Consider the following 24,357-nt stretch of genomic DNA (forward strand, 5'->3'; position numbering starts at 1 on the left):
TATTGCCCATTTGAGTATTTTTTTGAGAAAAAAAGCTTTAGCATCCACTAGGATGAGTACATCTAATAATTTCAGCATTAAGGCCATGTACAGTAAATAGGCCCAAACAAACACTGAACATATGGGTTAAAATCCTATCACTGTAGATGATGCAAATGAAATGCCTTTAATCTAGAATTGAAAACGCAGGAATGTTGACTGCTATCATTTGTTGCTGTAAAAACCTACTGCCTCACTAATACTATTTGGGGAAGGCAACCAATCATTTACAGTCTGCCCAAACAGGACTTCTGAATCACAGCTATGTTTGAGTTTTAAAGGTTCTTCTAAACATCCTGCTGGCCTTTCCAGCGAAAACTCAAATTCCATCAATGCTAAAGGTTTGTAGAGAAGATTGATGCATACAGGGCAAGAAGTTGATTGGAAACAAAGAAAAATCCTTGTCATTAGCTGACAGCCAGGAACTAGGGGCCTGGTGCGTTTTGGTCAAGGGACAGAGTAGCAAGAAATAGCTATGCCTAACAAAACAATAATTACAGATGCTAGAGACACTCAGCAAGTTAAGACAGCAAATGTCCAAAATAGTGTGAAAATAAACACTGCCTTTTACAAGATAAGTATTGGTGGAATTAAGTGCCAATTCCCAGGTGGTGAGCCAGAGTTCAGCATTTTCTGTATTTATACAGAAAGAACTGGTGGAGGTAGATGCAATTACAACATTTAAAAGGGTATCTGGATGGGTACATGAATAGGAACAGCTTAGAGGCCAAAAGGGGGCTAGATCAGTTTAGGAATCTGGTCAGAACAGACTGATGGATCTATTCCCATGCTGTATAACTGACCACTTGGGAGAACAAGTAGTATACCGAGTCGCCATTGCTGACCCTGAAGGCAGGTGGTTAGATTACACTATCAAGGTATACAGGACTCTTTCCTTTATCAATCATGGCATTGATGCCACAGCTGAAGTATCACATGTAGGTCAGCCACTGCACTTTTGCAAAATGCTATTGCAATGAATGAGGTGCAGAGGAGATCGAGCAAGATGTTAACAGACCTTTAAGCTATGAAGAGGCTGAATAAGGTCAGGTTCTTTGGAGCACAGAAGGCAGAAACAGGGCCTGGTTAGGATTTATGGAGCGAAACATACAAACCCAGTTGAAGGGGGTAACAACAAGGGGCATAATTTTAAAGTGAATGGCAGGAGACTGAAGGGGTAGAGGAATTTGGAAGAATATTTCCTAGAATCCCAGTGTGGAAAGAGGCCATTCGGCCCATCAGGTCTGCACCAACCCTCTGAAGACCAGCCCCGCCCCCACCCTATTGCCACATTTACTACATCTGATCCAAAGTTGCACATCCTTGATCTGTGGAAGGAAAGCAGAGAACCTGACAAGCCTACACAGACACACAGTGAGAACATTCAAACTTTAGACAGTCACCCAAGGCCAGATTGAACCCAGGACCCTGGCACTGAGGGGCAGTATCACTAACCACAGTGACACGCTCTTGAAGAGGAGGATGGTTGAAATGTGTAACGTAGGTGAGCACTTAAAGCGTCATATCATTCAAAGCTATGGGCCTAGCATTGAGTTCAGTTTGTGTTAGTGGAGAAAATGAGCTGAAGGAGATCTTCTGCACTGATTCTATGCTAGCCATCCTGAAGGGTAACACTAAACGCAGCAATACCATGGTCAGAAAGTGAAGTGTAATGGTTTGTAGGGTACAAGTGCTGTATTAATAAAAAAGGTGAAATATGCACAATATGCCACAAGTATGCTTCTCAGTACCTTCACATTAAACAAAGGGAATTTGAAAATAAGCTCTATACAAATTCCAAATTTCAAAAAGTAAATAGGTAAATCTTTATTCTGAACTGACTAAAATCTCCTCTCACCCACCCAAGTCAAATAGCTTGGCAAAGAGCAGACCAGACAAATTGTTTCACTTTTATATACATGGAATGCCACTGTTGTATCTAAAGACAGTTCAAACAGGTTTCCAAAAAAAAATCAGTGTAGAATTCAGTTATACATGTGCCAAAACAGTCTACAAAATGCCGCTGCACACCTACTAAAAAGGCAGCTTTACTCAGTTTTCAAAAATTAATCTCATCTCTAATCTTGACTAAACTTAATATGCAGTTTGAAATCAAATTACTTGCATTAAGGACAAGCCAGAACAGTAATCTTGACATTATACAGGAAACCTCAAATGTAAATGTAGCTGGATACTTGAGGTAGCACCACATTTGTCAGAGAAAAAAGGTTGATTTGAACAGTTACAGTTGAGGTTACACAACTCATTTACTACTGAACTGTAAAGGCTACAATTATATTGGGACAAGCACATTTCAATTACAAGTCTTGAGACATCTCAAAAATAATCTAATGAACTGCCTTGCTGCAACAGGACAAAAGTTGCCAACAGCCTGCAGCTCAACACAGCTATCTTGTCAGACTTGAGTAAGAAAACATCTCCACCCCAAGCGAATACTGAAGTCTTCAGTGAAGCATTAAAAAAACACAACCCTCCCATTGCAAAAAGTTTAAGGCAAACTTAGAGAAAAAGAAAACTGACTAAATCCCATAATAAATCCAACCCATGTAACTGATAAATGCACTATCCACCAACCCCCAAAACAAAGACTTAGATGAATCAAGAAATTCACTGAAAATTTCTCCAAATAAAAAAGGACAATCTTGACCACAAAAATAAAACAGAAAACATACAAATGCCAGGAACCCCTTGCGTTCATGTGTGAGTGGCCCTGAGAAGGGCCATTGATGGGGGAAGGTTTTAAAGTCTGTCACAATGTCCATCTTGTGATTTTCTTGCAGTTAAGGGAGAAAAGAGTACACAAAATAGGATGAAAAATAGCAGGGTACAAGAGAGAAGGAAGGGAATCAGGGTGAAGTGAATGAGGGCAAGTGCAGGGTGTGGGATGTGGGGAAGGGAACAGGTGAGGAAGGAGGAAATCAAAGTTAAAGTCGGGGGTGGGGGAAGAGGGAGGATAGTAGAGTTGAGGGGAATTTGGGGGAGGAGGAAGAGGGGAGGAGTCGGGGAGAAAATTAGCGGCGGAATTTGAGGGGGTCAATGGCAGTGTTGGGGAAATTTAGGAGTCGGGAGAAGAAATAGGGCAGGCAGAGAGAATTGGGGAAATTGAGATGTGGTTGGTGGTGGGGAGGGGTTTAAGAAGAGAACACAAATACGGGGAATGGGAGAGAGTGTGTTGGAGAGTTTTTTTTTGTGGTGAAAAGAGGACGGGGCAACAGAGAAGGATCTAGAACTCCTGCGATTGCTGAGAGCTCTTCTTGCCACCGCTCTTGCCGCCTCCTCCACCTCCTCCGCCGCCAATGGCCGGGCCCGAGCCAGATTTCTTAGGCAGCAGCACGGCCTGGATGTTGGGCAGGACGCCTCCCTGGGCGATGGTGACTCCCCCCAGCAGCTTGTTGAGCTCCTCGTCGTTACGGATGGCGAGCTGCAGGTGCCGGGGGATGATGCGAGATTTCTTGTTGTCCCGGGCCGCGTTTCCCGCCAGCTCGAGGATCTCGGCGGTCAGGTACTCGAGCACGGCCGCCAGGTAAACCGGGGCGCCGGCCCCCACCCGGTCCGCGTAGTTGCCTTTGCGCAGCAGGCGATGCACCCGGCCGACCGGGAACTGCAAGCCGGCCCGCGACGACCTCGTCTTGGCCTTAGCCCGGGCTTTACCGCCGCTGCTCTTCCCTCGTCCCGACATCTTCCTCTCACCGAGCTCTTCACCTTCCAAAATGGCGCCAGGCCCGGGCCTGCGCCCTCCTTATATACCCCGCCCGCCTCCGTGTCGTCACATACCTTCCTCCTATTGGACACGTTCGCCGCCAGCCCTCCCATCCATTGGCCAAGAACTACATCCATCAAACCGGTACCCCGCCCTCCCACGCCCCCTCTTTTGATTGGACAGACGCCTGGGCCGCCGGCCAATGACGGCCGCTCCCGCTGCCCGACCCTCATTCAAATTTTTTGAATGGGAAAAGGCGCGCAAATAAAAGCGGACTCTTGCAGTAAGCTAAACGTTAAAGCGCATTTCCTTAAGATTTAAACTCCCATTATCTATATTCCATTAAAACACGAACGGAAAAGGTTCATGTCCCTTTTTGAAGTGAAGATAAATAAAGACTGTTGCTAATTGCGAAGAGATGTCTGCAAAATCAATAAAGGATACTTGTAGCGAGATATTTTACATACTTTCTTATCAACCTGATTAAAGTTACTATTAGAGGCCTATGGAGCAGGAAGGAAGTTAACCACTAGCCCCTGGCTCAATGGTCGAGGGACCATCACTGCGCCACACGTGCTTTGCTAGTTATTTTAAAGTTTACATCCCATCCAGACTTGGAGACAAATATTTCCCATTTCAGCAAATGCCCAGCAAATGTTAAAAATGTTTTTAACACAAAAACAGAAATTGCTGGAAAAGCTCAGCAGGTGTGGCAGCATCTGTAGAGAGAAATCAGAGTTAACTTTTTGGGTTGAGTGACATTCTGAGGAAGGGTCACTCGACAGAGTTGTGTTTCCTTGTTGCAATCGGCTTTAATAAAGAACGAGACCGAAATTGTATGAATGTGGGAGAAACCAAATTGTTCGTCCCATAAGGTATAAACACAGTTTACGAATGGGTGCCCGGCTCCATCTGTCTCCAGCACCAAAGACATTTTTCCCTCCCCACCCTTGTCTGCTTTCCGGAGGGACCACTCTCTCCGTGACTCCCTTGTCCGCTCCACACTCCCCTCCAGCCCCACCACACCCGGCACTTTTCCCTGCAACCGCAGGAAGTGCTACACCTGCCCCCATACCTCCTCCCTCACCCCCATCCCAGGCCCCAAGAAGACTTTCCACATCAAGCAGATGTTCACCTGCACATCTGCCAATGTGGTATACTGCATCCGCTGTACCCGGTGTGGCCTCCTCTACATTGGGGAAACCAAGCGGAGGCTCGGGGACCGCTTTGCAGAACACCTACGCTTGGTTCGCAATAAACAACTGCACCTCCCAGTCGCGAACCATTTCAACTCCCCCTCCCATTCCTCAGACGACATGTCCATCCTGGGCTTCCTGCAGTGCCACAATGATGCCATTCAAAGGTTGCAGGAACAGCAACTCATATTCCGCTTGGGAACCCTGCAGCCCAATGGTGTCAATGTGGACTTCACAAGCTTCAAGATCTCCCCTCCCTTTACTGCATCGCAAAACCAGCGCAGCTCGTCCCCGCCTCCCTAACCTGTCCTTCCTCCCACCTCTCCCCTCCTCCCACCTCAAGCCCCACCCCCATCTCCTACCTACTAACCTCATCCCGCCCCCTTGACCTGTCCGTCCTCCCTGGACTGACCTATCTCCTCCCTACCTCCCCACCTACACTCACCTCTACTGGCTCCATCCCTACCTCTTTGACCTGTCTGTCTCCTCTCCACCTATCTTCTCCACTATCCATCTTCTATCCGCCTCCCCCTCTCTCCCTATTTAGTTCAGAACACCCTTCCCCTCCCCCATTTCTGAAGAAGGGTCCAGGCCCAAAATGTCAGCCTTTCTGCTCCTATGATGCTGCTTGGCCTGCTGTGTTCATCCAGCTCTACACGTTGTTATCTCAGATTCTCCAGCATCTGCAGTTCTTACTATCTCTGATTATTTCAGACTCCATTGCTTAACAACAATATGCGTTGATATAACGCCCTTTTGCCACCTTAATGGAGCGTTATAAAGTAAAACTGGACATTAATGCGCCTAATGAGCTATTACAGCCGATGGGCAAAAGTTTGGTTAGAGGAATATAGATTTTAAGTAGCATCTTAAAGGGGGAAATTGAGGTGAGGACTATTCTTAAGGCCCAGGCTACTGAAGGCGATGGTGAAGCGAATAAAAACCGAAAGAACTGCGGATGCTGTAAATCAAGAACAAAAACAGAAGTTGCTGGAAAAGCTCAGCAGGACTGGCAGCATCTGTGAGGAAGAAAATCAAGAGTTAACGTTTTGTAAGTGACCCTTCCTCAGAACTCAACTGTTGTCGTGGAGTGAATAAAACTGGACACAAAAACTAAAATCACGTCCTGGCGCCTGCTGGACTCTGAAAAAGAGTCTCATTGGTCTCCAAACATGAAACTGCGTCTACAGATACTGCCGGAGCCCGTCAGGTTTCTCTAGCACTTTCTGCTATTGAAATTGGAGATGCTGAAATTGTCATAATTACTGAGATCTCAAAGGAATGTGTGCCTGGACGAGGGAGATAACACACAGAGAGAGAGGGAGGGGTGAGGCCCTATGGGAGAGATTTGGAAATACGAAAAAAAATTTTAAGATCAATGCGAGACGACAAGGTGCAGGGCTGGATGAACACAGCAGGCCAAGCAGCATCATAGGAGTAGAGAGGCTGACGTTTCGGGCCTAGACCCTTCATCAGAAAAGGGGGAGGGGAAGGGGGTTTTGAAATAAATAGGGAGAGAGTGGGAGGCGGATAGAAGAGGGATAGAGGAGAGAGATCCCTTGAGGTTTGTCCGGAGGGAGGAGGGTAACTTCTTCAGGTTAGGCATCCTTAGAAGAGGTTTCGCAGTGGGGTTAAAATCGAATCAGAGATAGTAGGAACTGCAGATGCTGGAGAATCCGAGACAACAAGGTGCAGGGCTGGATGAACACAGCAGGCCAAGCAGCATCATAGGTGCGTTGCTTAACCAGAATTCAACATAGGTCAGAGAGCACAGGAGTGATGGATGAACAGAACTTCGGATCTCAAAGAATAAGAGTTGTGAGTGAGATCAAGTTTGCGGATGGTAGAATGTGGGAGGTAGCAGAAATGAAATTAAAACCACATAACACATACATTTGCCGCAGTGCATAGAGAGAAACAAAAACTGGCTAAAGCTGCAATAAAGTAAGAGAAGAGAAAAAGTGCATAGGGTAACTTCAAAGGAACTTAGAAACATTAGAAGAGTGGGTGAGAAAGCATTGGCTGGTACAATTAAGGGTTTTGTTAAAAATATAAAGAGCAAAAAAATAAATAGGGAAAGAGTATGGCCCATTAGAGGTGATCTGTGTGATCCCAGCAGACGTCAGCACAGCCCTCAATGAACAGTCTGGATTGGTTTTCACAATGGAAAGGGACAACAGAGATATAAATATCAGAGTGGAGAACTGAAATAGAAAAATAACGTAACATTGAGGTGAGGTATTTTGTCTTTGCAGGTGAATTGGCTATGCTAAATTGCCCATAGTGTTCAGGGATATGTAGATTATGGGGGATGGGTCTGGGTGGGATGCTGAAAGGGTCGGTGTGGATTTGTTGGGCCGAAAGGCCTGTAACCACATTGTGGGGATTCTATGATCTATGACCATAATTTAAATTGCTGAAAGCTGTTCGGCAATACACATTACATGTCTCCCAATTGCAGGACTGTGGTTTTAAGGCATAGCAGCTTGTAAGCAGGTAAATCTGCAGGCCTGTATGGGATGTCTCCCAGAAACAGAAATTGCAGGAGAAGCTCAGCAAGTCTGGCAGCATCTGTACAGAGAAAGCAGAGTTAAATGTTTGAAGTCCACTGACCCTTCTTCAGAACTGAAGTGAAGGGACGGCGTGTTCAGTGTGAAGGAGTGAGCGAATAGGCAGAGATAAAGCCCAGGGAGAAACAACAACAGTTAGGTAGACAAATGGTTGGACAATAATGTGCCAGGGAGAAAGAAACGCTGATAATGGGGACCATTGCAGGTAAAAATGGGTTGGTTGTGCTGAAAGCAGCCCATGTGAGCCCAGCTGGAGTTGTATATGCAGTACTGGTCACCACATTAGAGGAAGGATATGATTGCATTGGAGAGGGTGCAGAGGAGATTTACCGGGATACAGCCTGGGCTGGAGGGTTTGAGATTTGAGGAAAGAATGGATAAGCCTGGGTGCTGTTTTCCTTGGAGAAGCGAAGGTTGAGAGGGCACCTGAAACACATCTGACAGCTGCAATCCATCGGATATTGCTTCTGTTTCAAGATTCAAGCCAATCCGAAAGAAAGAGTGCTATTCTAAACAAGCAGAAAGACCTGGGATCACACACATATAAGTCATTGAAGGAGGCAGGACAGATTGAGAGACTAATTAATAAAGACTTTATTAACCAATCACTAATAAGGACATAAAGTACATAATCAAGGAGATTATGCTAAACTTGTACAAGACACTTGTTCAGCCTCAGCTGAAGTATTTTGTCCAGTTCAGTGCTCTGAGCTTTAAGAAGGATTAGATAGTACTAAGAAAAAACAACAATGGTTCCAAGAAACTTAAGATAAGAAATGTCAGTTACAGAGGTAGACTGGGGAAGTTAGGACTTTGTTTTGCAGAAGAGAAGTTTGATGGAAGAGTTCAATTTCACAAAAGGTCTACATAGATCACATGAGGAGAAATTCTTCCCACTTGTGGAAGGATGGTGAATGAGAGGAGATGAAGTTAAAACAATTGGCAAAAGGAGGAAAAGAAAAATGAGAAAACTCTTTGTTTGCACCGTGAATGGTTCAGGTGAGTGTGTGCTGGAAGCAGATTTAGCAAAGCATTCCAACTCTTATTCGAGTTAGACACTTATCCCAAAACACGCATATGCCGGTTTATGAGGAGACAGTGGGAGAATGGCATAAGGAGTATTTCTCACTCAAACATTCGGTGCAGATATGATGGGCCAATGCTTTCATTCTGTATTGTCCAATTCTCTGAACGGTGACTTCTTTCATTGTTAATACCATCTAATAGTCAAAAATCACATGGCCATTTCTAAGACATTGCACGCACTCCCAAGCCGCTTCTGTGGAGCAACTTCTGTGGCCATGTATGTCCTGTATTTTGATGATTTGTGAAATGTTTTTGACCTTCCCCACCAGCTCCTGGTTCCACTTTTTCTTCAGTGATCCTGCCCAGTCTCTGGCCACCCAGTCAGACAAGTGGAATGGTGGGGATGGGAGTGAGCACAAGATGAAGGACCTTCTCATTACCTATCAACAAGTCCAGGGTTGGACTTGGCTAGTGTGGTTGTCACTCTAACTGCCTGTCTCCCAAACATGTTATTGCCCAGTTGGACCTGAAGAAGGGCTATGTGATGGGACATTTTGATCTCTTTCTCTGCACCTGTAACACTGTATTCTGCACTCTGTTCTGCTATCCTGATAAACTTCATATGACACGAACTGCCTGTACAGCATGCAAAACAGCACCTTTCACTGTATCTCAGTACATGTGACAACAATAAATCAAACTCAAACTCAATGGGTTTCACAGGTACTGAAGAGGATCATGGCAATTGGTAGTGATAACATTTAAGTTTAAGTGTTTTATTTTATAACTAAGATCTTTATTATTTATGTCCATTTAAAAAAAAGGTTACCTATTTGCTTATTTGGAAAAGACATAACATAATGACTGGTTTAGGATCTCCAAGTCATTTGAAACTTCAGTTCTGAGGAAGGGTCACCAGACCTGAAACATTAACTCTGATTGTTTTTTCACAGATGCTGCCAGACCTGCTGAGCTTTTCCAGCAACTTCTGGTTTTGTAACTTCTGTGACTTGGATTAAATTGTTCCACATATGTATGAAGTGGAAGAGGTCTCAGCCCCTGTTTAATATTTAATGCTGGTCCATGTTGTCGTGACTGTAATGAGGTCAGCCGGGTGGACCTCATAGAATATGAGTTCCCTTACTGGGGCTGTTAATCTGGTGCAATCAGAGAGCCCTGGCTGACAGATAAGAACAGGAGTGTCAGACATCCTGTTCACTCTGAGAGCTGGATCAGTGTCAAGAAGTCTCCACGTATGAATAAAGGGTGACTTAGTGATGCGGTTGTGGAGTTATTTCACGTGGGCAGGTTGGAGGGCCGTTTCTTGTCTATAAGCTGCTGGAAATGTCCCTCACAGCACAACAAAGGACTTTGTCAACATGGTATTTGAAGGATTTTTAAAGCAACTCATCTGGGGAGCTGGAACGCTTTTCGGATTGGTCAAGACAGAATGAGCAAATGGATAGCAGAGGATCAGAACTGCGGAATTTTGGTTATTTATCCTCTAGCTGCACGGTCAGGAAATAAGGCTCTGTAACAGAAGGGTCAAACCAAAACTGGACCCATACTCAATTGTCTCTCAGGAAATTGGCACAGAAATTGCCAAAGGCCAAGAAACTGCAAGTCAAAGAAATGGAAATTAAACTTTAATTGGGAAGTGGTTGAGGTATACAAGAAACTATTTGATTTTTGAGATATACAAAGAAACAGTTTCCATTGTGATAGCGTGAAGAAAGGCACAAACTCAACACCACAGGATATCATGGAATCACAGAATGATTACAGCACAGGAGGAGGTCATTCTGTCTGTCCTATCTGCACTGGCTCTCTGAATCAGTAATCCAACTAATGCCATTCACTTTCTTTCATCCTGCATCTCCTTCCTTTTCAGATAATAATCCAATTCCCTCCTGAATGTCTTAATTGAACCTGGCTACAGCACGCTATCAGGCGATGCATTCTAGATCCGATCCACTCGCTATGTGAAAATGATTCCCCTTGTGTTGATCCTTTAAAGCTGTGCCTTCCACAAGTTAGAACATTTTTTCTCTGTTTGCTTTGACCAGACTGCTCATGATTTTGAACACATTTATTTCAACCTTTTCTTCTCCAAGGAGAGTAGTTATCTAGATAACTGAAGTCCCACATTCCAGGAACCATTCTGTTGAATCTTTTCTGCACTCTCTCGAGTGTCTAGAAATCCATAAAAACAGGAGGAGGCCAATTAGTTCCTCAAGCCTGGTAGGACATTCAGTAGGATCAAGGTGGTCAGTGGTTAGCACTGCTGCCTTACAGTGCCAGGGACCCGGGTTCAAATCCACCCTCGAGTGACTTTGCGTGAAGTTTGCATGTTCTCCCTACGTCAGCGTGGGTTTCCTGTGTGCTCAAGCTTCCTCCCACAGTCCAAGGATGTACAGATTAGGTGGATTGGCCATGCTAAATTGCCCATAGTGTCCAGTAGGCAAGGTGGATTAGCCATCGTAAATACGAGGTTACAGGAGTAGGTCACGGGGGGATGCTGTTCAGAGAATTGGTATAGACTTGATAGGGCAAATGGCCTGCTTCCACATTATAGGGATTCTATGATAAGGTGGATTTGTCCAATACTCCTAATACTTGCGGTTAACAAAAATCTATCAACTTTTGATTTCAAATAAATAATTGATCCAGTGTCAGTTTCTGAGTTACAAATTTTTACTACCCTTTGTTTGGAAGAGTGTTTCCCAATTTCACTCCTGAAAGATATAGTTCAAAGTTTTGGCTATGGTTCCTAGGCTTGAACTCCCCAACTAATGGAAATAGTTCCTTCTCAATCAACACAATTCTGTTCCCATTATTACCAATACCCGCAAACCTTTGATGAAATCGTGCCCTAGGTTCGTGAGCAAGCACTTGTGGAACTGATTGCAAGGTGCAGTTTCTAGCAGGACAGGAGCAACATGACTTAGAGGATGGAGATGATTGCAATGGAGATAAATGCTAGAAACTGGAAGTGAGAATAACTTCATTTATAAGATGCAAGTACAATTTTTGGACTTCTTGAGTTTTGGAACTGCATTATGTTTGGAACTCTATTTGTGGCTAATGGCCACTGACATCTGTAAAAGTTCTTAAATCTTGGAATCATCTGTATCCAGTGAATCAAGCACCAATGCAACATTTAGTTCATATCTGGGATGACTGAACAGGGACCAAACAGGATTGTTGAAACTTAGTTGGGGCAGGTCTAGCACACCAGTGATTATAACTCAAGCCATTTTCAAAAATACCAGGTCAGAAGGTAGAATGGCTATCTACCCACCTTTCAAACCATCAGCCTCTTCTTAGAAGGACAAGGGCAGCAGATACATGGGAACACCACCACCTGCAAATTCCCCTCCAGTTCACTCACTATTCAGACGAGGAAATATATCACTTTTCCTTCATGGTTGTTGAGTCAAAATCATGGAATTCCCTCTCAAACAGCATGGCGGATTTGAAATGGACTGCAGAGATTCAAGAAGGTAGCTCAGCCCACATCCTTAAAGGGCAATTAGGGATGGGCAATACAAGTTGGCTGAACCAGCTTGACTCGCATTCCGTGAAATAAATAAAAAGTAGTGGGCAGCCAATGAAAGCAATTCAGGGGTCTGTTTGTGCCCCTCTTCGATGCCAACTCAGATTTTCCAGCAGACAGCCTGCTGTCCAGTGGTATCTGAATGATAACCAGTCAGAGGAAGTGGCTTTATACCATTTTCTCCATGAGATCTACCTAGTAACATTGGTCTGTTCCTCTTCTTTCATATTTTTAGTGTTCAGAGGGCAATTCTGTCTCTTGTTCTCTCCTACATGCATCAGCCTGGGACTGTGGACTTTCAATGTGCCAATGCTGGAGATATTGCTATCACCCCCCACCACTTGGGGTGTGGTCCAACCGTGTTTCTGTGTGTTCTTTTTCTTTCAATGTCAGTTTTTGTGATGAATCAGAAGACAGTGACAGCATAGTCAATAGTTGGCCTGGCAATAAAAGAAAAACACATCAGATGTCTATATCCAATACAGTGTAGGGTTGGGAGCTGGAAATTCCCCTTCTCTTGAATTCCTGACTTCAGAAGGAAAGTCAAGCTCCAGCTGTTTCTCAAAATGTGGCAGGAGAATATTGGAGGAAGCACTGCCTTCCTTTTAGCGTTGGGCTCGACAATCCTTGGTGACTTGCTCAGAACAGGAAGTGCAGTGGATATTCACTTTACTGATCCCAGGGATGGCAGGACTTTCATACAAGGGGAGGTCAGTTTGACTGGGCCCATATTCACTAAAAACCAGAAGGGCGAAAGGGGATCTCACTGAGATGTCTAAAATTCTAACAGGTGTACACAGGCCAGATGCAAGGAGGATGTTTCCCCTGGTTGGGGTATCCAGCATTAGGGGTCACAGTCTCATGATACAATGTAGGTCATTTAGGACTGAGACGAGGAAACATTTCTTCACTCAGAGTATGGTCAACCTCTGGAATTTACTACCACAAAAGGCAGCAGAAGCCAAGTCACGAAATATATTCAAGAAAGAGACTGAAGAATTTTAAATATTAAAGGCATCAAGGGGCACAGACAGAAAGCAGCAATATGGTGTTGAGATTGAATATCACCGTGGTTGATCCTCTATGGCAGAACAGACTCAAAAGTCTGAATAGCCTACTCTTGCTTTGAGTTTCTATAGCAATGATGGAATCCTAGGAATATTCTGTCTTTTGCTCAATGGTGTTATGCCTAAAGTGAAATCAGGGAGAAGTAATGACTGAACAGGAGAGTTCTCTTAAACCTCCAAAGAATGGAAAATTCTTGTTTGCAAGTTTATTTAACAAACCAATTGGAAATTCCAAAGATTTCCTGAATGGACCCAACTGTGACGGGAACAAGTACTGGCAGCATACTGCAGGACTCACTGGTGAAATCTCTGATGGGACAAAAATCAAAGACCAAACCTGTGGTAAGGACACAGAGGTGGCCACAGCAGCAATTTTATTTAAGATTAATATCTATAAATGTAGTAAAAGTAGAAATCAGATATCAATGATCAACTCAAATACATTCCTCCCTGCTAAGCTGCTGCACTGAGTTACAAATCTCTCCAAACAGGTTTGTTCACCCCAATTTAAAAACTTAAAATCTGCTGCACAAGATAACTTGCACCTGTTGTGTGGAATACAAGTAATGCCATATTAAAATCTTATGTCCTGGCCTGTGCATTCATAGAGTCACACAGCAGAGATACAGACCGTTCGGTCCATCTCATCCATGCCGAACCAAGTTTCCTCAAGGAAACCAGTTCCACTTGCCTGCGTTTGGCCCACGTCCCTCTAAACATTCCCTATCCTTCTACCTGTCCAACTGTCTTTTAAATGTTGCAACTATATCTGCATCTACCACTTCTTCCAGCAGTTCATTCCATACAGGCACCGTCCTCTGTGTGAAAAAGGTCCCTTTTAAATCTTTCTCCTCTCACCCTAAAATGCGCCCTCTAGTTTTAAACTCCCCCACCCTAGGTAAAAGACCTTTGCTATTCACCTTATCTATGCCTCTCAAGATTTTATAAACCTCTGTAAGGTCACCCCAACCCCCTATGCACCAGTGAAGTAATGGCAGCCTAGCCAGCCTCTCCTTATAAGAAAGTTCCTCTGAGACCATGTGAATGTCTGTACCAGTCAGATTTCATTGCGAGTTATCCGCCTGTTACAGGGAAGCCAAAACTCCACCTGATTCACTTCAAAATGCACACAATTGTTACAAGTACCACAAATAAGATGGTCGCTGTACAGGTTACATCGCAGACAGTGGGGAATGACTATGCTTAAAGTACCACTTCATTGAGTAAAAGAACGCATCCACAATCCGACAGCAAAGGAGTTCAAACAAGAACCAAGAACAAAGTTCCCACCACCCAGAACATCTTCCACTCTGCACCCCTCTCTGCCTTCCGCGAGGACCATTACTTTTGCCACTCCTTAGTTCATGCTACACTCCCCACCAAACACTCCAACCCACCAGGTACCTCCCCCGTTAACCGTAAAAGATGCAATACCTGGCCGCACACCACCTCCCTCACCTCCATTCAGGGCCCTAAACAGCCCTTCCAAGTGAGACAGAGCTTCATATGCATCTCCTCCAACCTAGTCTATCGCATCCAGTGCTCCCAATGTGGTCTTCTCTACGTTGGTGAGACCAAATGTAGACTGGGTGACCATTTTGCCATCTCCGCCTGGCCTGAAATTGCCAACCAAACCTCCTGCTCACCACCCATTTCAACTCCTCCCCCCACCACCCAATCCCCCTCTGACTTGCCCGTCCTCACCCTCCTCCAGAGATGCACTGACTCGGAACACAAATTTAAGCAACACCTTATCTTTCTCCTGGGCACCCTACAGCCCAGAGGACTCAACGTTGAATTCTCCAGTTTCAAATAACCTTTCCACCTATCCCCCATCTCCCCTTCCAACCCCACCTCCTCCCTTCTATTCCACCTTTTGACCCTCCCTTCCAGCCACCAACTGGATTCACCTCTCCCATCAACCAACCAGGTCGTACCTACTACCAGTGTCCACCTATCACCAGCATTCTGCTTCCACCCCTCCCTCCCACCTCTTTATCTGCAGCTCCTCCTACCCCCATATCCAGTCCTGAAAGGGGTAATACCCAAAACGTTGACTGCTCCTTTCCTCCAGATGCTGCTATGTTCTTCCAGCCTCCTGTTTGTTAGACAAAGTGCCCATTGCATATCTAAACCAATGACAGACCATACAATAAATTACTCAGCTGGCAATACCCACTCTTCCAGACTCTGTGCTGAAAACTAAAAGGGAATTTGACAGCATGGTTCATGATCTCTTACTGCTGTTGTTGGCATATAACCTGGTTTCTTAGAGTAGAAAAGTGCTCATGGGTCAGTTCTGTGATGTATATTCCAGCATCAACCCATTCAAAATGTTTAAATGCCTCCCCTTAATGAACACAGATACGGGAATATCATACCTTATTGGTCATTTTAACGTGGATTATTGGGTGATAGAAATCATTCCCTATTTTGTACAGGATATATGCCATAGGAACAGACCATTCAGCCAACTAGTCTGTGCTGTCTTCATGCTACACTTGAGCCTCCTGACCCTATGACTATGACTGTATCTAAAACTCTTGGCATAAACCTCAATTCCTTTCTCCTTCATCTGCTTGCCTTGCCTCTCCATTAATGCATCTATACAAGTAGCTTTAACTACTTCCTGAAGAAGCAAGTTCCACATTCTCTGCAGTCTTTAGGCAAAGATGATTCTATTGAATTCCCCAGTTGGATTTCTTGGTGACTATCTTAAATCCCTGATAGGCTCTCATTTTGTTTTTGGCTACAAGTGGAAACACTCCCTCCATGTCTACTTTATTAAAACCTTTCTTAGTTTAAAGACATTTATTACATTACCCCACAGGCTTCTCTTTTCAAGAGAAAACAGACCTAGCCCAGATTGGTATACCCACAATTTTGATTTCATTGCTGAAAAATGTTTGTGCACCTCTCCAGTGAACCTACATATTATTCATTGTATGGAGACCAGAACTGTACATTGTACAGTATGGACCAAGGCTTGATTCAAGCTTTTTTAAAATCAATAATTATTTATTTTATACATTATATATAAACATCAATGGAAAATAAATTCATGCAAGGCGCAAAAAGCAGCTGCTGATTCCCTACCACCTGTTTTAGAAAGCAATGAAAATTAAAATGACTCCACCTGCTAATATTACTAGCAGTGATTTCTAGGCCCTTCTGATTCTGATGCTGAAGATCTTTCAGGTAAAACTGATACACGTAAGAAAATAAAAGACAATTTCAAGCATATCTCTGGTGTCTCACCATATCTGAGTGGGAAGGTGCATGAGAGCATACTCTGCCACCATAACGGTGCTGATCCAACGAATCAGCCATCACCCCTTTGTACCTGGTGGGCTATGGGGCAGAGCGAAACATGGCGCTCTGCATGTCAAACCCATCATTACAGCTGAAGTAGGCCACTGAGACATGCTGCGTTCAAATTGTGAAGTAAATTCTTGACTGTAACTCTGAACAATCAGAAAAAAAATCAGATTCTTCATTGAAAACATTTCAGTTGTAACGTGCTTGATGTGTTTAATAAATCAACTTTTATTTTCAAGGTGAATATAGATGTAGGCGCTCTCTTAGGAGTCTGGGTTTAAAATGGCATTCAGGACAGTGCAGCCCATAGAACACCATGGGAAAATGACTCCAGGCCATTTTTAGTGTGACCTCTCTCCAAATGAAATATTTCTATTGCGATTAGACTGACCCCTTTCATAGCAGCAAGCACCACTCTGAAAATGCAAGCAGACACTGTGTGGTTAATGACCTTTCAAGATCATTGCGTGTCTCTACTTTCACTCTCTTAGCGATTCAGGTGTCCAGCAAGATGTTTGTGGTTTTAAAGGCAGTTCACTCTTTCAGACCTTTTTGCATGACGCTCGCGTCTTTCTCTAAAGGCATTTTGTTATTGAAGGCTTTTTGGTAAAATTTCAAATCTCAGACCTTCAGCTCCGATTAGATTCTCAGCACAATTCATCTGAAAAACTGCATGGACTGAAAACAGAACTGCTTTCAATGATTTCTAGAATGGCACCTGTCACTATAAAGTGACTGCCTGTGGTTCTAAAACAAGTTTGCATCATAAATATGACTACCCTCATTGTTCGCCCACCAGCGTCCCCAGTTCCCAAACACAAATTTAAAATTTACCACGTACAATAAACTTTTTACACTCATTTCTCACAAAGAACCAGCTACATACATCTCTTCAAACCAGTGCACCACCCCCATTGTAATGGCAATTGAGATGCCTCACTGTACACCTAAAAAACAAATTTCAGCAAACCATCTGTGGGTGGGTATCAAGTGCATAAATCCAATAATGGTTCTTGTTTACTCATTTCTCTCAGCCCTAATGACATACTGGAGCCCATGGCTAAGAGAACAAATCCACTGCCTGTCTTCACATAGAAACCCTACAGTGCAGAAGCAGGCCATTTGGCCCATTGTTCCATACTGACCCTCCAAAAAGCACCCCCCCACCCCTGCCATCCCTGTAACCCTACATTTCCCATGGCTAATCCACGTAGCCTACACATCTTTGGACTATGGGAGGAAACTAGAGCAAATCCACACAGGCACGAGGAGAATGCGCAAATTCCACACAGGCAGTCACCCGAGGGTGGAACGGAACCTGGATGGACTCTCAATTTGTGTTCCCTTTCTTTATATGTAACTTCTGCATACCCAGGAAACAAGATACGTAGCAACCTCTTCCGTCCAGAGTGCTTTTGGAATTTTTTGATAATAGAAAGACTAAATGTGTGAATGCCTAAATCTGTGAACTGGAAAACGCTCTTTTTAAGTATTTACTTGAAGCATAAAACAGCGATCAAATGTTATGAAACAGTCATTTTGTTTTTACTGATCCAAATATGTACCTTCCAGATTCCCGCTCCCAAATTACTGAACTAAAATGGGTCTGTTCAAAAAATTTCTGGAGAACTGGTGCTTCTGTTAAATAGATTTCTGGATTGAGAGGTGACAGTGCACCCAGATTATTGTGGAGGGGCTGGCATGCTGCAAAATTGGATACAAGGCAATATTTTTGCTTTTTTAAACTGATGCCAAGCACTCCAAGTTACCCTTGCACTACCATAAATCTAGATGCAATATTTATGCCAATGTTCCTTCAATACCACATTAACCTATTCACTGAAGACTGTCATTGTGATAATAATACCCAAAGTCTGTGCCCACAGCATGCTGTGGCATTGGTTACATGCCACTTCTCAAAGTTCAATGTACCGTTGACAGTGGTCATTTTAACTTACACTTTAAATGCTATGCCAAGTTTCTAGCTTGTAGACAGTGTTTTGACAATGCTGGAAATCTGAAATAATGACAGAAAATCTCAGCAGGTCACGTTATATTTGTGAAGGGTGGGGTGGGTGGGGATGCGGAGGTCGAGACAGAGAGAGAGAGCGAGAGAGAAAAAGACAGAATTCAAGAGGATGGAACCTGAAACATGAACTGTTGTTTCCCTCTCTCTACAGACTGCTGCGCAACCTGCTGTGTGCTTTCCAGCATTTTCATAAAACAGTCCCGCTCCACTCCATCATTCCCCATGGACATGCACTTTTCTCCAACTTTGCACTTAGCCAACTCCCTTATGAAAATCACAATTAAAACTGCTTCCACTATCTTTTTGGTGGTGTGCTTCAGATCACAGCAACTCACCACATTTAATTCTTTTTAAAATCTCATTTGGTTCTTTTGCCAACTAACTTAGATCAACCTCTCTGACTACTGACTTTTCCCCCATTGGAAACAATTTCTTCACGATTACTCAATTAAAACCCTATGAATAATTTTGAACAACCCCATTAAATTTCTCTGGAACCATCTCTGCCTTAAGGAGAGTCACCCCAGCATGTCTTGGACTGTAACGCAACCAAAGTCCACAAATTGTTGGTAGTGTTTTAGGAAACCTCCACTGCACTCTCATTAAAGGAATTGACTCGGTTCCTTAAATGTCCAGAGTTGAATTCAATACTTCAGCTTAGATTTATCTCACAAACAATTAGGAAAACATAAGAGAACATCTGCTGTTGAGATCTGTGAACTGGAACAACAAAGTGCAGATTACAGACAAAAGAAAGTCCAACTTGCTGACATTATCCTTCCATCCTGTGAAATTAACTCATCTCACTATCCACTTCTTGGTTCTGTTCAGTGACTCAAGTGAAGCAGCAAAATTAAGTTGAGGTTTTTTTTTTCCTCCGTTTGAGTAGTGAAAGAGTTTACATTTATCTTTTCAGTTACATTTCCAAAACAACAATATGATACATCTCAGCAAACAGTAAAGGATAGTTAGCAATCAACAAAGTGACTTATTTCATTTGTCCCAAATAAAACAATAAAACAGGATTTCATAGAATCATAGAATCTATTTCTTCTAAAACATTTCGCTGCCAAAACCGGTCGCCATTATAGATTTTCAATAAATAAAGTTGGGGAAAGGTGAAGAGGGTGTAAGAGATAATTTGCACTCAAAGCTAGTGTCACCAGACAAACGCCTTCTGTCTCAGTTCCTGACTTAAGGTCACCCTCAGCTCCAGGATGTTAAAAGCTTCAGGTATCCTCCATGCTTCGGATGCTGTGTAATGTAACCAAGGGGGAATGTCACTGCACAGTGGCTTTTACAAGTAATGGTCGATGAAAGACGGCAGTACACCTGTCATTTCATGGGAAGTGTCACTGAAAAGGAAACAGGATACAAATTACTGCAAAAATCCCCACTTGGCCCAAGTGCCTTTTTGCCTGTTTGTCTACCTGAGGTAGTCCAGCTACCAGGCATTTTATGACACAAGCCTCTACTTCAGAGCCCAATGCAGTCAGTTCCCACTCGCCGCAGTGCTGCCATTGGCACTGGCCTTGGATTTGGACTTGGACTTGAACGAGAAACGCTTGATGAGCTTCCGCGAGAAGCTGCCGGATTTTTTCCGTGTGGAGGCGGAGCTGTCGCTCACGTTGGAGAGGTCATCGTGCGAGTGACTGAAACCTGGCTCCTTCTGCTTGCTTCTCCTCCGGAACAAGAGCTTGGTGCTGCTGCGCAGAAAGCCAACTGCAGGAGAAGAGGAAGGTGAGGTCAGAAATAGTGGCATCTTGTCAGAAGCACGGAACGCAGGCAGTATCAACCACATCCAAACATACAGTACCAGTAGCAATCATAACAAAAAGTCATTGAAATATTAACGCAGTCAGTTGGCTCAGGTTGGCTGATTGCAATGCAGAGTGATACCAACAGCATGGGTTCAAATGCCACACCAGCTGAGGTCATCATGAAAGTTACTTTCTCAAACTCACCCCCTCACCTGAGGCATGGTAACCCTCAGGTTAAACTCACTAACAGTCACCTTTCCTCTTGTGAGAGAGCAGCTCTATGGTTCTCTGACTTTACCTTAAACTCTGTAAAGGTGTTATGTTAACAAGTTCAAAGATTTTCTTTTGGATTGAGATCAATGTAATTATCATTAATTTATTTTTAAACAGGTTTAAACTCAGCAGAGACTGGACTGCAGGGCCTCTCCAATTCATCAGTATTTAATGCATTTGAATCGAGACTCCTCTAATGGTTCAGCTGAGGAGCAGTGCTGTTTTACAAAGGTCTCATGCAAAAGCTCAGTTTAGGATCCTGAATTTTGCTAGCCAAGACATTAAGTTCTGCCTACTTGCTGACACCTCATTTGTATGTGTCTAATGAAAGAGTATATTTGCACCAGTTTGCAGCATAAAGACGACCGGGACATTTCATAATCACAGGGTTGATTCTATCTCTAGATCTGATGGAAGATTCTGACTGGCTCAGGGCCTTGTGTAATTGGTCATCTCTGGCCTCTGCAATCCTGCACTGCTCCCTTAGACTGTGCTCTCTCTACTCTGAGTCTGCTGTAACCCACTCTCTATCTTAGCTGCAAGTGACTGTTGTCTTGCTTTTGAAAGTTCCAACAAACTCTTTAATTATTTTTATTCATTCATGGAATGAGGGTGTCGCTGGCTAGGCCAGCATTTATTGCCCAGAGGGTAGTTAAGAGTCAACCACACATTGCTGTGGATTGCCTGGACCTTGTTTGGGGTGTCACAGTGGCTCAGTGGTTAGCACTGCTGCCTCACAGCACCAGGGACCCAGGTTCAATTCCAGCCTCAGGCGACTGTCTGTGTGGAATTTGCACATTCTCCCTGTGTCTGCATGTGTTTTCTCCGGGAGCTCCGGTTTCCTCCCATAGCCCAAAGACGTGCAGGTTAGGTGGACTGGCCATGCTAAATTGCCTGTAATGTCTAGGGTGGGAAATGCAGGGAGAGGGTAGAGGGTGGGTCTGAGTGGGATGCTCTTTGGAGGGTCAGTATGGACTCGATGGGCCAAACAGCCTGCTTCCACATTGTAGGGATTCTGTGAGGATGGGTCAGGATGGCATTAGTGGACCAGATAGTGGACCTAAAGGGCATTAGTGGACCAGATAGGACTTTTCTAGACAATCGGCATTGGTTTCTTAGTCATCATTAGACTCTTAACTCTGGATTTTCACTGAATTCAAATTCCACCATCTGCCATGGCAGGATTTGAACCAGGGCCCCAGAATATTACCTGGGTGTCTGATTAACTGCCCAGTGATAATAACTCTAGGCTATCGCCCTCCCGTTTTTACACATAATACATAATGCTGATCTCTGTAATACAGCTGTCCACTACAGGTCACTCCATCCTCTCAGAGTCTCAACAGCATGTGACTGCTGATGGCAGTGTTACAAATTGTTATTATACTGTACTCAGTGCTCCTTGTATTGAGAGGTTGTGGGACAGGATCATCCTGGCTTTCCCCTCTTGATTATTCACCGGGGACTCCTCCATTAAATGTGAACTCATATGGAACTAGATTGCTCACGGTTGTATATAGTTTCTGTGACAGAATGGCTTGTTGAATGTCAGAGCCTACATGTAATGAATAACCACTTTGTAACAGTTTGCACAGTCAGGGAGCAGAGTCAAGGCTGAAGGAGTTGAGGCCCAGTAGTTGAGGACCAGTAGTTGAGGCCCACTCCTGCCTTTTGTCAGAGGGTTGCATGTTCAAATCATCTTCCAGAGAATTGAACGCATATAAATCGAAGCTGACACTCCAGCGTGGAAGAGGGAATACTGCACTGACCTTGTAGTACTTTATAAAATCATGAGAGATATAGATAGGGTTAATGGTAGGTGTCTTTTCCATACGATGGGAGATTTCAAGACTAGGGGACAAATTTTTAAGGTGAGAGGAGAGAGATTCAAAAAATACATGACAGGAAATTTTTTTTACACAGTGTAGTTTGCGAGTGGAATGAACTTCCTGAGGAAGTAGTGGATGTGGACACAATTACAATGTTTAAGAGACGTTTGGATAAGTACATGAATTGGAAAGGTTCAGAGGGATATGGACCAGGAGCAGGCGGGTGGGACTAGTTGAGTTTGTGATTATGGTTGGCATGGACTGGTTGGACCAAAGGGTCTCTTTCTGTGCTGTATGACTCTGTATGGAGTATGGAGAAACTGTCTTTCAATCAAGACATTAAACCGAGGTTCCCCCCACCCCATCCCACCCCCTCAGGCAAATGTAAGATATCCCATTGCACTTTTTTGACAATGAGGAGCTTATCTGAAGCATCCTGGCCAATGATTATCCCTCAAACAGTATTAGTTAGAAACAAATTATCCAGCAATTTCCACTTTGCTGTTTGTGGGAGCTTGCTGTGTATAAACTGGCAGCTGAGATATCCTTGAATTACAAGAGTGACTGTATTTGGAAAGAACTCAATTGAATGTAAAGCACTTTGGGAATTTTCTGAAGTTGTGAAAGACACCTTATAAATGCAGGTTTTTCTTTGGTTAAAAAACAAAAAAAAAGCTCAAGTAGATCATAGTATCTTGTTCCAAATTTGTTAAGTGGAGACATCAGCCAGTTCGTTGACTATTTGATGGCAGTTCCTCCCCAACTCAATAGAATTAAATCACTGTTCCAAGACAATGTAAAAAAAATTGTTCTGCTGTTCCGCATGTAAATGACATTCCCTGAAGATGTTAGTCACAAGGTCACTATCATCTTCCCAAATCTCTGTTTTGCACCAGTTAAACTCCACATTGGTGAGTAGATTTTGTCAGGCTCCCGGAGTCTTGTCAGAGGCTGAAGTTAGGATTTTTTAGATCTTCTCTGTCAATTTATTTTTGAATCTCCAATGAACCTTGCCTGTAACACAACTGCAAGTGAGCAGGATGGACGTGGATGCTCTAGTCATGTGTATAATGGGGTGGAGATAGATTCTGCACACCAAATGTTGATCTAAAGATTGCCACCAAAATGTTGCACATTATATTGTGCATTCAGTGTACACAGTTATAACATAAAAATTGTTACTTATTGCAATAGAAATATAATCTATACAGTATATAGTTTATTTAGCAACTCATCAAGCTTCACTTGACATTGCTTTCCAAACCCATGACCACTTCCATCTAGAATGACAAGACACAGAGGAACACCCCCACCTAAATGTTCCTCTCCAAGGCACTCACCATCCTGACTTGGAAATATATCGCCATTCCAACACTGTCTTCCTTAAGGCCACTGTTACCTACAACACATGGACTACAGTAGTTCAAGAAGCCAGCTCACCATCATCTTTTCAAAGGCAATTAAGGATGGGCAATAAGTACTAGTGGCACAGACATCCCAGAACAAATAATGTGTTCGTTTTAAGTTATACTCTATATTGTATATGGTAGATGCAAAGCATGTATTTCATGCACAGTGGCTCAGTGGTTAACACTGCTGCCTCACAGTGCCAGGGACTCGGGTTCGATTCCAGCCTCAGGCGACAGTCTGTGTGGAGTTTGCACAGTCTCCCTGTGTCCATGTGGATTTCCTCCAGGTGGTCTGGTTTCTTCCCACAGCCCAAAGATGTGTAGGTTAGGTGGATTGGCCATGCTAAATTGCCCATAGTGTCCAGGGACACGCAGGCTGAGTGGATTAGCCACGATAGAAATGAGGGGTGACAGGGATAGGGTAAGGGACTGGGTCTGGGTGGGATGCTCTTCAAAGGGTCAGTGCAGAATTGATGGACCAAATGGCCTCTTTCTGCACCGTAGGGATTCAATGATTCAGGAAGGAGTAAGATATTGTTTTTAGGGCTAAAGGGATCAAACAGT

General features: G+C 43.8%; 2 protein-coding genes across 2 annotated transcripts in view; both read right to left on the minus strand.

Annotated features, from left to right (window-relative positions):
* Positions 1–1,841: 1,841 nt before the first annotated feature.
* LOC109913028 (late histone H2A.2.2-like) lies at positions 1,842–3,760 on the minus strand. The gene has a single exon (XM_020512489.2). It carries the CDS (start codon positions 3,737–3,739, stop codon positions 3,284–3,286), a length of 456 nt encoding a protein of 151 aa, XP_020368078.1. The 5' UTR covers positions 3,740–3,760; the 3' UTR covers positions 1,842–3,283.
* Positions 3,761–19,402: 15,642 nt separating this feature from the next.
* The window catches only part of c2cd2l (c2cd2 like), a 58,182-nt gene continuing 53,227 nt past the window's right edge, over positions 19,403–24,357 (minus strand). The window contains exon 14 of the mRNA XM_020512487.2: positions 19,403–20,244. Within this exon, the coding sequence (XP_020368076.2) occupies positions 20,015–20,244 (230 nt within the window). The 3' untranslated portion in view covers positions 19,403–20,014. The remainder of the gene's footprint in view (positions 20,245–24,357) is intronic.

The sequence above is a fragment of the Rhincodon typus genome, chromosome 32 (genome assembly GCF_021869965.1).
Source record: "Rhincodon typus isolate 14 chromosome 32, sRhiTyp1.1, whole genome shotgun sequence".
Lineage (NCBI taxonomy): Eukaryota > Metazoa > Chordata > Chondrichthyes > Orectolobiformes > Rhincodontidae > Rhincodon > Rhincodon typus.

Excerpts from the sequence above, each read along its gene's own strand:
- LOC109913028 (XM_020512489.2), bottom strand. The coding sequence starts at position 3,739 with ATGTCGGGACGAGGGAAGAGCAGCGGCGGTAAAGCCCGGGCTAAGGCC.